This window comes from Schistocerca piceifrons, chromosome 8 (genome assembly GCF_021461385.2).
Source record: "Schistocerca piceifrons isolate TAMUIC-IGC-003096 chromosome 8, iqSchPice1.1, whole genome shotgun sequence".
Lineage (NCBI taxonomy): Eukaryota > Metazoa > Arthropoda > Insecta > Orthoptera > Acrididae > Schistocerca > Schistocerca piceifrons.
This window is the reverse complement of record NC_060145.1, coordinates 218,645,649-218,662,281: the sequence shown is the minus strand read 5'-3', so window position 1 is coordinate 218,662,281 and position 16,633 is coordinate 218,645,649. Positions and strand designations below refer to the sequence as shown.

The 16,633-nt window shown below is 38.0% G+C and overlaps 1 protein-coding gene across 1 annotated transcript in view; it reads right to left on the bottom strand.

Annotated features, from left to right (window-relative positions):
- Window positions 1-3,598: 3,598 nt before the first annotated feature.
- The window catches only part of LOC124711865 (DNA-directed RNA polymerases I, II, and III subunit RPABC2), a 61,713-nt gene continuing 48,678 nt past the window's right edge, over window positions 3,599-16,633 (bottom strand). Inside the window, exon 4 of the mRNA XM_047242102.1 lies at window positions 3,599-3,879. Coding sequence (XP_047098058.1) covers window positions 3,669-3,879 — 211 coding nt within the window. The 3' untranslated portion in view covers window positions 3,599-3,668. The remainder of the gene's footprint in view (window positions 3,880-16,633) is intronic.

Genomic DNA, 16,633 nt, shown 5'->3' with positions numbered 1-16,633 from the left:
AAAGGCTTCCTATTTGCAAGTTGAACAGATAAAGTAACAGGATGGTACATGAAAAGCAAATTCACACTTGAAGTCCTGTATTACATTGTGTACAGTGAAACTTTGGCATTTCTCTTCCAACACATCACTTCCTGCAGTATTCAACCTCCTCGAGTCCTGACCTTAGACTTTGTAAAGGGAGGGTCTACATTGATGGCCAATTAATTTTTGTAGGGCAAAATAAGTCTAACATTAAAAAAAAAATTTAAAAATTGTTGTAATTCACCAAACTATTAGGCCATGTAGCATGTATACTCAAATATATTTTTATCCTAATAATTTTCAGGTGTTGTTCTGATTAGTCTCATATAAAAAGGAAATGTTCTCACTGACTCATTGACTGACTCATCATTGCCAAGCCCAAACCACTACAGAGAGAGACTTGGAATTTACAGAGGGTGTTGATCTTATACTGTAGGTATCGTTTGGGAAGAGATTTTTCAAAATTGCACCCCTAAGGGGATGAAACATTTTTTGAAAATATGTTGCTGTTAAGGCAATTTTGGAGCTGGATCTAAGGAAACTGGCATTTGGTTTCTCAACCTGAAATAAAGAAATACATGTCTCAGCATTTTTAGAAATATAGCCCCTATGGGGGTGAAACTTTTTTGGAAATAAATTATTATTAAAGAACTACTAAAGTATTTTTAAGGCCACATCTATGAAAATTGGTATGCGACTTTTCAGTTAGAAATTACAAAATATGTGTTTCAGTGGTTTTTTAAATTCATCCCCGAAGAGGGTTTTAAGCGCCTTCTTGCCTTCCACTGTTGAAGAGTAATTCAGGGATGGCGATTGCATCTTTCAACATGATCAAGCACCTGTTCATAATGCCTTTGATGGAGTGGCTACACAACAATAACATCCCTATAATGGACTGGTCTGCATAGAGTCCTGACCTGAATCCTACAAAACACCTTTGGGATGTTTTGGAACGCCGACTTCATGCCAGGCCTCGCCGACTAACATCGATACCTCTCCTCAGTGCAGCACTCCATGAAGAATGGTCTGCCATTTCCCAAGAAACCTTCCAGCAGCTGAAGGAATGTATGCCTGCGAGAATGGAAGCTGTCATCAAGGCTACGGGTGGGCCAACACCATACTGAACTCCAGCATTACCGAGGAGAGGGCCACGAACTTGTAAGTCATTTTCAGCCAGGTGTCCGGAAACTTTTGATCACATAGTGTTTGTGTGTCATTGCTTTTTGGGAATCTAACCACTAACTGGGTGAAATAGGGCCAGACTGATCCACTGACACATCATGACTGAGTCCAAACTGTCAAGGACAGACACTTTAAATTTGGAGAGGGTGTGAATTTTATACTGTGGGCACTGTATACGAAGGGATTGTTCAAAATTCCACTCCTAAGGGGGTGAAATAGGGGATGACACGACTTTTGAAAATATGTCGCTATAAAGGCAAGTTTGAAGCTAGACCCCTACAAAAATTGGTATTTGGTTTCTCAGTCAGATAAAAAAACTTATTTCAGCATTTTTGGAAATTCAACCACTAAGGGGGCAAAATCTGGGTGAAAGCTTTTTTGAAAATAAATTGTTATTAAAGAACTACTAAAGCATTTTTAAAGATATGTATATGAAAACTGACATTTCACTTCCTGGTTAGAAATAAAAAATGTGTTTCACTGTTTTTGGCAATTCAACCATAGGAGTGTGAAATTGGCAATGAAAATTTTTAAGACAATATTTCATAATTTTAAGAAATTTTTAAACCTAATCCATGAAAATTGGTATTTCACTTCTCGGGTAGCTAAAAAGAAAGGGGATGGAAGTTTCAATGGAATATCACCACAAGAATGCAAAAGACATGATTAACAAAACCTTGGACTCCAGCTACCACAACTGCTTTTTGGTCAGTAGTTCACTCAAAAAAGACCATGCTTATGTGGCTTTAATTAGCATAAAAAGTTTAGAAGCTTGTGCAGTTTGTGAGCAAAATACAAATTTTTTACATAAAAATTTGTTAAAAGAAAAAAAAATCTGTGCAGACCATACAGACCATGTAAGCAATGCAGCAGGCAATAAGCTAGTTTCATTTAAAAACTAACAACTGAAACACACAAATATGTTTATCTAAGTACCACAAAAGTTATTTCCTTACTATTGCTGAAAATTGTATCAGAAATTTCATCATTCTACTATTTTTTGTAATTGTAAACATCTGTTCTTTTTCTCTGAAACCAATCTATTATGCATTTTGTGCAATTCACAAATGTGAAGCCCTTAAATCAACGCAACCTGTCTTTGAAACAACTTTTATAAATTTCATTCAATGTCTCAGGAAGTTGTGCGGCACGGAACATCCTTGCTGTTGGTGACAGCATGAGCTTTGGTGTTAAAGTTCATTTCCTCATTGGAACTGCATCGTTTTCGTCTTCATTCCTTTTCTTCTTCACTCTCTTCTTTCTCTTGCATTCTCTCTTGTAAATGTGAAACTATAGGTCATTGCAGAATGTAGAACCAGTGCCACAATGAAAAAGAACGCATTGCCATATTGTTGAGAGGAAATAATCATTTATTTGATAATATAGGGTATATTAGCATATTTCAGTATATGCTAAACCTGTTCTAGTTCAATATCATTAAAAACACACAGAAATTGCTTTTATTTCTTGAAGAATTCCTGACACTGCAGTAAACAGATTTATTCAATCAGCTGCTGAAACCTACTGAGATCTTTCAGAAACAAAGTGCCATAAAGTACTCACTATTATCAGGAACAAGTTTATTCAATTGCCTCAGCAAGGAAAAAAACTGGATGTAGCATATATAATACTAGGACAGAGGAGATTAATGTGTTTTCCAACTTTACATACTTTTACAATACACTTGCATTACTAATGCAAATTGTAAAACATCAAAATTGTATCAAATTTGTGAATCCCTAAGAGTACTGAATGCAGTCAATTTCCAGTGTAATTCCTCACCAATGAAATGTGAAGAAGGAAATAACAATGGAATATCTGAATTTATGGTGGTCGTGACACTGGTTTTAGGAGCGACTCAATTTATTTTGACGAAGATATTACTATGGTTTAAAAATATAGCAAAGATGTTCCTGTGTTTAATGAGGAAATTTAGTATGAAGGAGGGAGCTGGGTGTTCATGGCAAAATACATGTTTGAACTACAGTTTCCTTAAATTTCTGTTCTTTTTGAGCATCGTTAGTGATTCCAATGCAGCAATACCCACAGAAACACATTTGGTATGTCAGAATCCTTGGCTGTTGTTGTATAAAAGTAACTACCTGCAGCAAGATATTGAAGGAATGGTCCCCTTTTTTTCAAATTTTTATGTAGTATTTTTCTCTTTTCTGATAATTTAAGTTAATTAAGCTTAATTTTTTGGTTTTGCTGATTTTTTTCTGTAATAACTTTTATCATTTACCAATTATATCATTAAACACTTCTGAAAGGCAATTTGATAGCCAAAGCCACAAACAAAATTCTACTAGTTAAAAAATTACAATGGATTCAAGCAGTATTACTTTAAACAGGTTTTCATGTGTATAAATTATAAGAAAAGCAGACTAAAAACCACTTCTATTAAAAACTTTTAATTAAACATTTTATACAATAAAAGTAAAGGAATGAATACAAAGAATTATGTACTAGTGGTCAATTATAATCAGTTCATCTATTCCCCAATCTTCATAACTGTTATCTGGAAGATATCGTCTAATAATAATGGGTATTTTCCGCTGCTTCAATTCTTTCATTGCAATTTGCAATGGATCTGTTTCACCATCCAACTCCACCATCACGGGAGCACACATGGCTATTTGTAGTGCTCGCGTCCCCAATACTCTTGCTCTCTCATACCTGTTGAAAGACAGGAACAATACATAGAGGTTACTGCTAATGAACATAATTATTTCATGTAATTGTGCTGAGAGACTGGTGAAATATGAAATTACATCTTTTATTAATAATAATAATAATAATAATAATAATAATAAACCCCGTGGAGGCCCGGGAAAAGAATAGGCCTCAGGTATGTTCTGCCAGTCGTAAAAGGTGACTAAAAGAACAAACCACTAATAGGGCTAACCCCCCTTTTAGTGTGATTAGTTGGGTCAGGACAGAACTAATGAAGCCTCGGACAAGCGCTGTCATGGTCGGGGGTGACGCTTGAACCCTATGCCCATCCACAATGGTAACGACACTGCTAGCCAAACGAAAAATGATTTAAAGCCAAATAGAGGTGTTTTGCAGGAGGTGCTTCCTGTAACCACTCTAGAAGGAAAACAAAGGCAGAGGATGAGATGGTCAGATGAAGTTAACCGACACCTCATGTTCTGTTATTACCAAGCAACAAACTTAGGAACAAACACAACTGGATACAGATCACAAGTATAGACAACATTCATTACCAGATAACCAGAATTAAAATTTTTAACAGAACAACAACTAGCGGATCAGATCCGTGTAATAATAAAAAATAACAGGATACCCCAGTCAGAATTAGAAAACATCAAACAACAAGTACAACAAATACTAGAACAAAATAATGTGCAATCAGAAGAAGAAGAAAATACAGTAATGGACTCAAACATCCCTGAGCAAACAAACCAAGAACAACACGCATCAATTAAACGATCAGAGGAAAACGAAATCTTAAGACAGTCACCAGAACAAGCACAAATAGAACACGAAGTGACACACATGTTAGATATAGAAGAAAAATTTCAGCTGACATATATAGAATACAAAGACACAAATACAGACATTAAACCATTCTTGCATAGACCACCAAATAACCCACAAGTCGAAACAACAATAACAACTATCAACACAATCATACACAACAAAATAAATGAAAATACAACTATGGAAGAGTTACAACTACTGATTTATATAGAAGCACTCGCTACACTAAATATACACACTAGACAGAGATCAGAACCAACCAACACACAGAAGAAACCCACAAAACCAGCATGGCAACACAGCCTACAGATCAGAATAGAAAAACTGAGAAAAGACATCGGACAGCTAACACAATTTAAAAGAAATGAAATATCAGACAAAAAACGAAAAAGGTTGGTAAAATATCACAACAAGAAGTGATAGAGCAATTAGATGAAAAGAAGCAGAAATTACAAGCACTGGCCAAACGACTTAGAAGATACAAAAAAAGTGAAAATAGAAGGAAACAAAATCAAACATTCAACACCAACCAAAAAAAATTTTACCAGACAATAGATAACACTGACATTAAAATAGACAATCCACCAAACATAACAGACATGGAACATCTCTGGAGCAACATATGGTCAAACCTGGTACAACATAACAGGCATGCACGGTGGATAAAAGCAGAAACAGACACATACAAGATGATACCACAAATGCCTGAAGTGATAATTTTGCAACATGAAGTCACCCAAGCAATTAATTCTACTCACAATTGGAAAGCCCCTGGAAAAGATAAAATAGCAAATTTCTGGCTAGAGAAGTTCACCTCAACACATTCACATCTAACTAAATTATTTAACATACATCCAAAAACAAAGATGATCTGACTTACCAAACGAAAGTGCTGGCAGGTCGATAGACACACAAACACAAACATACACACAAAATTCAAGCTTTCGCAGCAAACGGTTGCTTCATCAGGAAAGAGGGAAGGAGAGGGAAAGACGAAAGGATGTGGGTTTTAAGGGAGAGGGTAAGGAGTCATTCCAATCCCGGGAGCAGAAAGAGACACACACACACACACACACACACACACACACACACACACACACCCATCCGTACGTACATACACAGACACAAGCAGACATTTTTAACAGTTACATTACAGTTATTTAACAGTTACATTGCAGACCCATACACATTCCCTGATACACTTACACATGGAATAACTTATCTGAAACCTAAAGATCAAGCAGACACAGCAAACCTAACTAAATATCGCCCCCTAACATGCCTACCAACAATATACAAAATATTAACTTCAGTCATTACACAGAAATTAATGACACATACAACACAGAACAAAATTATAAATGAAGAACAAAAAGGCTTGTGCAAAGGAGCACGAGGATGTAAAGAGCAACTGATAATAGATGCGGAGGTGACATACCAAGCTAAAACTAAACAAAGGTCGCTACACTACGCATACATTTATTACCGAAAAGCTTGTAATAGTGTACCCCACTCATGGTTACTACAAATATTGGAAATATACAAAGTAGATTCTAAATTGATACAGTTCCTAAACATAGTAATGAAAAATTGGAAAACCACACTTAATATCCAAACAAATTCAAATACTATCACATCACAGCCAATAAAGATTAAGTGTGGAATGTACCAAGGAGACTCATTAAGTCCTTTCTGGTTCTGCCTTGCTCTGAACCCACTAACCAACACGCTAAATAATACAAATTATTGATATAATATTACTGGAACATACCCACACAAAATAACACATTTGCTATACATGGATGAACTAAAACTACTGGCAGCAACAAATCAACAACTCAATCAATTACTAAGATAACAGAAGTATTCAGCAAGGATATAAATATGGCTTTTGGAACAGACAAATTTAAGAAAAATAGCATAGTCAAGGGAAAACACACTAAACAAGAAGATTACATATTGGATAACCACAGCGACTGCATAGAAGCGATGGAAAAAACAGATGCCTATAAATATCTAGGATAGAGACAAAAATAGGAATAGATAATACAAATATTAAAGAAGAACTAAAAGAAAAATATAGACAAAGACTAACAAAAATACTGAAAACAGAATTGACAGCAAGAAACAAGACAAAAGCTATAAAGACTTATGGTATACCAATATTGACCTACTCATTTGGAGTAGTGAAATGGAGTAACACAGACCTAGAAGCACTCAATACACTTACACGATCACAATGCCACAAATATAGAATACATCACATACATTCAGCAACTGAAAGATTCACATTAAGCAGAAAGGAAGGAGGAAGGGGATTTATCAACATAAAAAACCTACATTATGGACAGGTAGACAATTTAAGAAAATTCTTTCTAGAACGAGCAGAAACTAGCAAAATACACAAAGCAATCACTGATATAAATACATCGGCTACACCACTGCAATTTCATAACCACCTCTACAACCCTTTAGATCACATAACATCAACAGATACGAAGAAAGTAAATTGGAAAAAGAAAACACTACATGGCAAGCACCCGTATCATCTAACACAGCCACACATTGATCAAGACGCATCCAACACATGGCTAAGAAAAGGCAATATATACAGTGAGACTGAAGGATTCATGATTGCAATACAGGATCAAACAATAAACACCAGATATTACAGCAAGCATATTATTAAAGATCCCAATACCACAACAGATAAATGCAGACTTTGCAAACAACAAATAGAAACAGTAGATCACATCACAAGTGGATGTACAATACTAGTAAATACAGAATACCCCAGAAGACATGACAATGTAGCAAAAATAATACATCAACAGCTTGCCTTACAACATAAACTTATAAAACAACACATTCCCACATACAAGTATGCACCACAAAATGTACTGGAGAATGATGAATACAAATTACACTGGAACGGAACCATTATAACAGATAAAACAACACCACATAACAGACCTGACATCATACTCACCAATAAAAAGAAGAAATTAACACAACTAATCGGAATATCCATACCCAATACAACAAATATACAGAAGAAAACAGGCGAAAAAATAAAAAATACATCTAACTGGCTGAGGAAGTCAAGGACATGTGGCATCAGGATAAAGTTGACATCATACCAATTATACTATCAACTACAGGAGTCATACCACACAATATCCACCAGTACATCAACGCAATACAGCTACATCCAAACGTATATATACAACTACAGAAATCTGTAATTATTGATACATGTTTAATTACACGAAAGTCCTAAATGCAATGTAACATTTACCGTACAGTTAAAAGGAAGTCACGCTTGATAAAGGTCCGCATCACTTTCCATTTCTAAACAGACATAACGTCTGAGAAAGGGTAATAATAATATACTCTTGTCATCGTACCTCTTCTGCAAACCACATCTCTGAAGTCATTCATTAATTCATTCATTCATTCACGACCAGACATTAAAAAAATTGTTCAAAGATAAGAAAAAGGTTGTAGAGAGTTTCAGGGAGTGCATTAGGGAACGATTGACAAAAATGGGGGGAAAGAAATACAGTAGAAGAAGAATGGGTAGCTTTGAGAGATAAAATAGTGAAGGCAGCAGAGGATCAAGTGGGTAAAAAGGAATCCTTGGGTAACAGAAGAGATACTGAATTTAACTGATGAAAGGAGAAAATACAAAAATGCAGTAAATGAAGCAGGCAAAAAGGAATACAAACGCCTCAAAAATGAGATCAACAGGAATTGCAAAATGGCTAAGCAGGGATGGCTAGAGGACAAATGTAAGGATGTAGAGGCGTATATCACTAGGGGTAAGATAGATACTGCCTACAAGTAAATTAAAAGAGACCTTTGGAGAAAAGAGAACTACTTGCACGAATATCAAGAGCTCAGATGGAAATCCAGTTCGAAGCAAAGAAGGGAAAGCAGAAAGGTGGAAGGAGTATACAGAGGGTCTATACAAGGGCGATATTCTTGAGGAAAATATTATGGAAATGGAAGGGGATGTAGATGAAGATGAAATGGGAGATATGATACTGCATGAAGAGATTGACAGAGCACTGAAAGACCTAAGTCGAAAGAAGGCCCCGGGAGTAGACAACATTCCATTAGAACTACAGATAGCCTTAGGAGAACCAGCCCTGACAAAACTCTACCATCTTGTGAGCAAGATGTATGAGACAGGTGAAATACCCTCAGACTTCAAGAAGGATATAATAATTCCAATCCCAAAGAAATCAGGTGTTGACAGATGTGAAAATTACCAAACTATCAGTTTAATAAGCCATGGCTGCAAAATACTAACACAAATTCTTTACAGACGAATGGAAAAACTGGTAGAAGCCGACCTCAGGGAAGATCAGTTTGGATTCCGTAGAAATATTGGAACACGTGAGGCAATACTGACCTTACGACTCACCTTAGAAGAAAGATTAAGGAAAGGCAAACCTATATTTCTAGCATTTGTAGACTTAGAGAAAGCTTTTGACAATGTTGACTGGAATACTCTCTTTCAAATTCTAAAGGTGGCAGGGGTAAAATACAGGGAGCGAAAGGCTATTTACAATTTGTATTGCAACCAGATGGCAGTTATGAGTCGAGGGGCATGAAAGGGAAGCAGCGGTTGGGAAGGGAGTGAGGGTTGTAGCCTCTCCCCGATGTTATTCAATCTGTATATTGAGCAAGCAGTAAAGGAAACAAAAGAAAAATTTGGAATTGGTATTAAAATACATGGAGAAGAAAGAAAAACTTTGAGGTTTGCCGATGACATTGTAATTCTGTCAGAGACAGCAAAGGACTCTGAAGAGCAGTTGAATGGAAAGAACAGAGTCTTGAAAGGAGGATATAAGATAAACACCAACAAAGGCAAAACGAGGATAATGGAATGTAGGCGAATTAAGTTGGGTGATGCTGAGGGAATTAGGTTAGGAAATGAGACACTTAAAGTAGTAAAGGAGTTTTGCTATTTGGGGAGCAAAATAACTGATGATGGTTGAAGTAGAGAGGATATAAAATGTAGACTGGCAATGACAAGGAAAGAGTTTCTGAAGAAGAGAAATTTGTTAACATCAGGTATGGATTTAAGTGTAAGGAAGTTGTTTCTGGAAGTATTTGTAAGGAGTGTAGCCATGTATGGAAGTGAAACATTGATGATAAATAGTTTGGACAAGAAGAGAATAGAAGCTTTCGAAATGTGGTGCTACAGAAGAATGCTGAAGATTAGATGGGTAGATCACATAACTAATGAGGAGATATTGAATAGAATTGGGGAGAAGAGGAGTTTGTGGCACAACTTGACTAGAAGAAGGGATCGGTTGGCAGGGCATATTCTGAGGCTTCAAGGGGTCACCAATTTAGTATTGGAGGGTAAAAACCGTAGAGGGAGGCCAAGAGATGAATACACTAAGCAGATTCAGAAGGATGTAGGTTGCAGTAGGTACTGGGAGATGAAGAAGCTTGCACAAGATAGAGTAGCATGGAGATCTGCATCAAACCAGTCTCTGGACTAAAGACCACAACAACAACAAGAAAAAGGAGCTGGGAACAGCAGTAGTATTCAACACAATTACTTAAGCGAAGTTATTCTGTCAAAAACTGACATTCTGAGCGTGTGGCTGGGTACAAAATATAGGTTGATGCTTATGTAGTAGAAAACAGATAATGCTATTTATTTATTTAAATAGTGCCGTTACCAGTTTTGAACCGAAAGGTTCATCTTCAGATGGCTAATTCATGTTAAGATACATTTTACATTAGCTTTCACTTCTTGTTTTCTCAACTGACAAAATTTCCTTGGGGCTGGTAGTGCACTATAACCAAAACAAAATGTGATACAATGTTACTTTAACTGTAAACTGTGCCTCACAAGGATTTTAAGTGATGTAAACAAATTATTAAAGGGATGAAATTTCACTTACGATGAGAAGCCCATGCCATTATGTTCCAGTGCAGACTGCTCATGATCTTGCAGCAGCGAAAACTGTGAAACTGTGTGATGTACTTTTTTATGTATATGTATGCACATAATCTATAGCACCATTCACACAATAAGAAGTTTCACCATGTGGAAGTATGTATACAAAGGTGGTGATATTACAAACTTAACAACGTCAAAGACTTCCACTCTCACAGGTATTTCGTCACATACATATATGTGACAGTAGGGATTTACAAATTACTAAGGTTACATTACTTGCTATTTACATTAAAAGAGAACTGATTAAAATTAAGATAAACAAGTAGAGCAGTTAGTCCGTTATGAAGTGTCACTGCAGTGATATTATGTAAATATTATGGTATACACTGTAACCAAAGTAAATCATAAGGGACAGACATACTTAAATAACTATTACAACTATGGACATTGCATTGATATTTTTTTCTTATATAGAAACAGCTAGCTGAATGTGTATTATTGTATATCTTTAAAAAAATCAATGAAATGTTCGCTGTTGTAATATTTATTTATGTACATCCATCCCAAATCATTTACTGTGCTTCCAATGTATACTATAATATTTACATAATATGCTCAAAGTTGTAATATTTACTTATGTACATCTGGACCTTATCATATACTTTGGTTACAATGCCTACCATAATATTTACAATATATCACTGCAGTAATACTTTATAACAAACTGACTGCTCTATTTGTGTATCTTAATCAGTTCTCATACAGTGTAAATTATAAGTAATGTAACATTTGTAATCTGTTAATTCCTACTGTCACATACATGTATATAATAAAATATATCTGAGAGTGGAAGTCTTTGATGCGCTTTGGATTATGTGCATACATATACATAAAATGCTTTAGATTATGTACATACATATACATAAAAAAGTGCATCATACAGTTTTCACTGCTGCAAGATCAGCAGTCAGCACTGGAATGTAATGGCGTGGATTTTTCATTGTAAGTAACTGAAACTTCTTCCCTTTAATAATTTACTTACATCAGTTAAAATCATTGTGAGGCACAATTTACAGTTAAAATGACATTGTATCACATTTTGTTTTGGTTGTAGGGCACCACCATCCAAAGGAAATTTCATCAGTTGGGATGCAGACAGAAGAGAGGAATGGCCTCTGCTGCAAACCAACCTCAAGGGTTGAACACTAAAATAAGAAGAAGAAGAAGAAGAAGAAGAAGAAGAAGAAGAAGACAATCTGCAGTTCTTTAAGATGTTTTGCTTTTTCTGAACATGAGTGTATTTTACAAGACACAATGGCATCGACATATGTGGACAGATGAACGAAGCTCCAAATAATATCAGCAGCATGACCGGAAATGGTCTGTAGTTAACCTGAGTGTTCTCTTAATGACTTGAGATAATTGAGTAATACGGCAGACACAAACACAATCATCTCAACAGCTTCGGCAGCATGTGTAAGACTGTTTACATCCAATTCGTTTAGTACTTTTGTAAAGCATGCCCAGCGAAGATAACCGAAAATTTATAACCAAATAATAACACTATTCATTTAAAACTAACCTTTTGGTGGTCTTATTAGTATCAGTCATTGTTATCTGGGTGAGAAACCTGCACCTTTCCTATTGTAAAAGAATAAAGTGCTGTTGATGAACATCTAATCTGTCAAAGAAACATACTTCAAAATTATGCCAGTTTACTTTTGATGGAGCACGACCTAATTTTTTTTAGTAATAACTTCCTAGTCTGTATAACAGAGTAAAAAATCATTAAAATTTGAATTAAAGTGCTATTAAAGTAATAGTACAATAATTTAAATGCAAGAACAATGGCAACTTAAAACTCCATTTTTCCAAACTTTTCATTTCATGGTCGATTTTGTGTACGTGTTCCACTGCATGCTTAGTGTCATTTTAGTGTTGCTATCCCACTAGCTGGAAGTGTACACCAGAATCTGTGTTGTTTTATGCTGTAGGATGACTTGTACCATGACAATGTTCTGAATAGCAGATTTGCTTGGTTGTTGTAAGCTAGTGTTTGCCTCTACCCTGTACAATGGTCCTCCACTGTCTGAAGAATGTATGGCTAGGGAAACAGAAGACACTCATTTTTATTTTTTAAAAGAGTAAACTTCTATCTGACTGTGTATTATATATGTAAAAACAAAGATGATGTGACTTACCAAATGAAAGTGTTGGCAGGTCGATAGACACACAAACAAACACAAACATACGCACAAAATTCAAGCTTTCGCAACCAACGGAAAGAGGGAAGGAGAGGGAAAGACAAAAGGATGTGGGTTTTAAGGGAGAGGGTAAGGAGTCATTCCAATCCCAGGAGGGGAAAGACTTACCTTAGGGGGAAAAAAAGGACACGTATACACTCGCACACACACACGTATCCAACCGCACATACACAGACAAAAGCAGACATTTGTCAAGGCAAAGAGTTTGGGCAGAGATGTCAGTCGAGGCGGAAGTACAGAGGCAAAGATGTTGTTGATAGACAGGTGAGGTACGAGTGGCGGCAAATTGAAATTAGCGGAGATTGAGGCCTGGCGGATAACGAGAAGAGAGGATATACTGAAGGGCAAGTTCCCATCTCCGGAGGTCTGACAGGTTGGTGTTAGTGGGAAGTATCCCGATAACCCGGACAGTGTAACACTGAGCCAAGATGTGCTGGCCGTGTACCAAGGCATGTTTAGCCACAGGGTGATCCTCATTACCAACAAACACTGCCTGTGTCCATTCATGCGAATGGACAGTTTGTTGCTGGTCATTCCCACATAGAAAGCTTCACAGTGTAGGCAGGTCAGTTGGTAAATCACGCGGGTGCTTTCACACATGGTTCTGCCTTTGATCGTGTACACCTTCCGGGTTACAGGACTGGAGTAGGTGGTGGTGGGAGGGTGCATGGGACAGGTTTTACACCGGGGATGTTACAAGGGTAGGAGCCAGAGGCTAGGGAAGGCAGGTCGGGAGGGTAGTTGCGTGATGCGAAAGCTGTTTTCAGGTTGTTGGTGTAATGGTTCAGGGATTCCGGACTGGAGCAGATTCGTTTGCCACGAAGACCTAGGATGTAGGGAAGGGACCGTTTGATGTGGAATGGGTGGCAGCTGTCATAATGGAGGTACTGTTGCTTGTTGGTGGGTTTGATGTGGATGGTCGTGTGAAGTTGGCCATTGGACAGGTGGAGGTCAACGTCAAGGAAAGTGGCATGGGATTTGGAGTAGGACCAGGTGAATCTGATGGAACCAAAGGAGTTGAGGTTGGAGAGGAAATTCTGGAGTTCTTCTTCACTGTGAGTCCAGATCATGAAGATGTCTTCAATAAATCTGTACCAAACTTTGGGTTGGCAGGCCTAGGTAACCAAGAAGGCTTCCTCTACGCGACCCATGAATAGGTTGGCGTACGAGGGGACCATCCTGGTACCCATGGCTGTTCCCTTTAATTGTTGGTATGTCTGGCCTTCGAAAGTGAAGAAGTTGTGGGTCAGGATGAAGCTGGCTAAGGTAATGAGGAAAGAGGTTTTAGGTAGGGTGGCAGGTGATCGGCGTGAAAGGAAGTGCTCCATCACAGCGAGGCCCTGGACGTGCGGAATATTTGTGTATAAGGAAGTGGCATCAATGGTTACAAGGATGGTTTCTGGGGGTAACAGACTGGGTAAGGATTCCAGGCGTTCGAGAAAGTGGTTGGTGTCTTTGATGAAGGATGGGAGAATGCATGTAATGGGTTGAAGGTGTTGATCTACGTAGGCAGAGATACGTTCTGTGGGGGCTTGGTAACCAGCTACAATGAGACGGCAGGGATGATTGGGTTTGTGAATTTTAGGAAGAAGGTAGAAGGTAGGGGTGCAGGGTGTTGTTCGTGGGGTCAGGAGGTTGATGGAGTCAGGTGAAAGGTTTTGTAGGGCGCCTAAGGTTCTGAGGATTCCTTGAAGCTCCGCCTGGACATCAGGAATGGGATTACCTTGGCAAACTTTGTATGTAGTGTTGTCTGAAAGCTGACACAGTCCCTTAGCCACATACTCCCGACGATCAAGTACCACGGTCGTGGAACCCTTGTCCACCGGAAGAATGACGATGGATCGGTCAGCCTTCAGATCATGGATAGCCCGGGCTTCAGCAGTGGTGATGTTGGGAGTAGGATTACGGTTTTTTAAGAAGGATTGAGAGGCAAGGCTGGAAGTCAGAAATTCCTGGAAGGTTTGGAGAGGGTGATTTTGAGGAAGAGGAGGTGGGTCCCACTGTGACGGAGGACAGAACTGTTCCAGGCAGGGTTCAATTTGGATAGTGTCTTGGGGAGTTGGATCATTAGGAGTAGGATTAGGATCATTTTTCTTCATGGCAAAGTGATATTTCCAGCAGAGAGTACAGGTGTAGGACAGTAAATCTTTGACAAGGGCTGTCTGGTTGAATCTGGGAGTGGGGCTGAAGGTGAGGCCTTTGGATAGGACAGAGGTTTCGGATTGGGAGAGAGGTTTGGAGGAAAGGTTAACTACTGAATTAGGGTGTTGTGGTTCCAGATTGTGTTGATTGGAATTTTGAGGTTTTGGGGGGAGTGGAGCTGGAAGTGGGATATTGAGTAGATGGGAGAGACTGGGTCTGTGTGCAATGAGAGGAGGTTGAGGTTTGCTGGAAAGGTTGTGAAGGGTGAGTGAGTTGCCTTTCCGGAGGTGGGAAACCAGGAGATTGGATAGTTTTTTGAGGCGGAGGGTGGCATGCTGTTCTAATTTGCAGTTGGCCTGTAGGAGGATGCTCTGAACAGCCGGTGTGGATGTGGGAGAGGAAAGATTGAGGACTTTTATTAAGGATAGGAGTTGACGGGTGTGTTCATTGGCTGAGTTGATGTGTAGGTGAAGGATTAGGTGGGTGAGGGCAATGGATTGTTCAGTTTGGAACTGGTATAGGGACTGATGGAAAGAAGGGTTACAGCCAGAGATGGGAACTTTAAGTGTGAGGCCTTTGGGGCTAACGCCAAATGTCAGACAAGCCTGAGAAAATAAAATATGGGAGTGTAATCTGGCTACGCCGAAGGCATGTTTGCGGAGGGAATGTAAATAAAACTTAATGGGGTCGTTGTGGGGATGTTGTGAGGGTGACATGGTATTAGAAGGTGGAAAGTGTAAGATGAGGCTGAAATGAAAATGAAAATAAAAATATATGGGGAGAGATAAAGGTGAACTAGAAAGCAACTGGAGATCTGGTGTGAAAAAAGGCGAAAAAGTGTTGGTTATAGCTGGGCTATGTTGATCCTGTGGTGAACTTGGGTTGGTAGACAACGATGTGCACAAAGGTTAGGTGGTTGTGTTGCCACCAAAACACGTTAAAGGGTGGAGCAATTCGGGAAAATTTCGAAAAAAACTGCGTGTAAATATATTAAAAGGAGTGGTTTTGTGGTGGCAGATTGTGAAAATGAGGCTAACAATTGTCTGATGAAATAATGACGTAAAAACCTGTGGGAAGCGGCTAAAAAAGATCAGTGATGTGGGAAAAACAGAAATGGAAAAAAAGCGAAAGTTATTAGAACCAGCCGAAATGGCTGTTTAATAACTGAAAGGAACTGTTCATGAACTGGAAACGGTGGATTTTATAGCAGTGGTAGTGCTGAAAGCGGAAAAAAAATTTTTTGGTTATGATTTGGAAGTGGGTTACATATTATTGAGCATATATGGGCGGGATAAAATATTATGGTAGATACGGTAAAGAGGAGAAGGTGAATACAAAGTGAAACTACTTGCAAAAACAGAAATAGAAAATAAGATGACAGGAAAAATTTCCAATGCAACAGTGACAATAACAAACGTAATTGTTGGGTTCATTATATATTTATCTTTTGTATATTTATACATATTTGGATATTTTATATATTTATCTTTTGTAGTATCCAGATTTCACCTTTTACGTCATTACCAAGTACAATGCTCATGGCTGTTAGACCATTATTAAATCACTGATCTCCTTAAGAAACGTTACATAAACC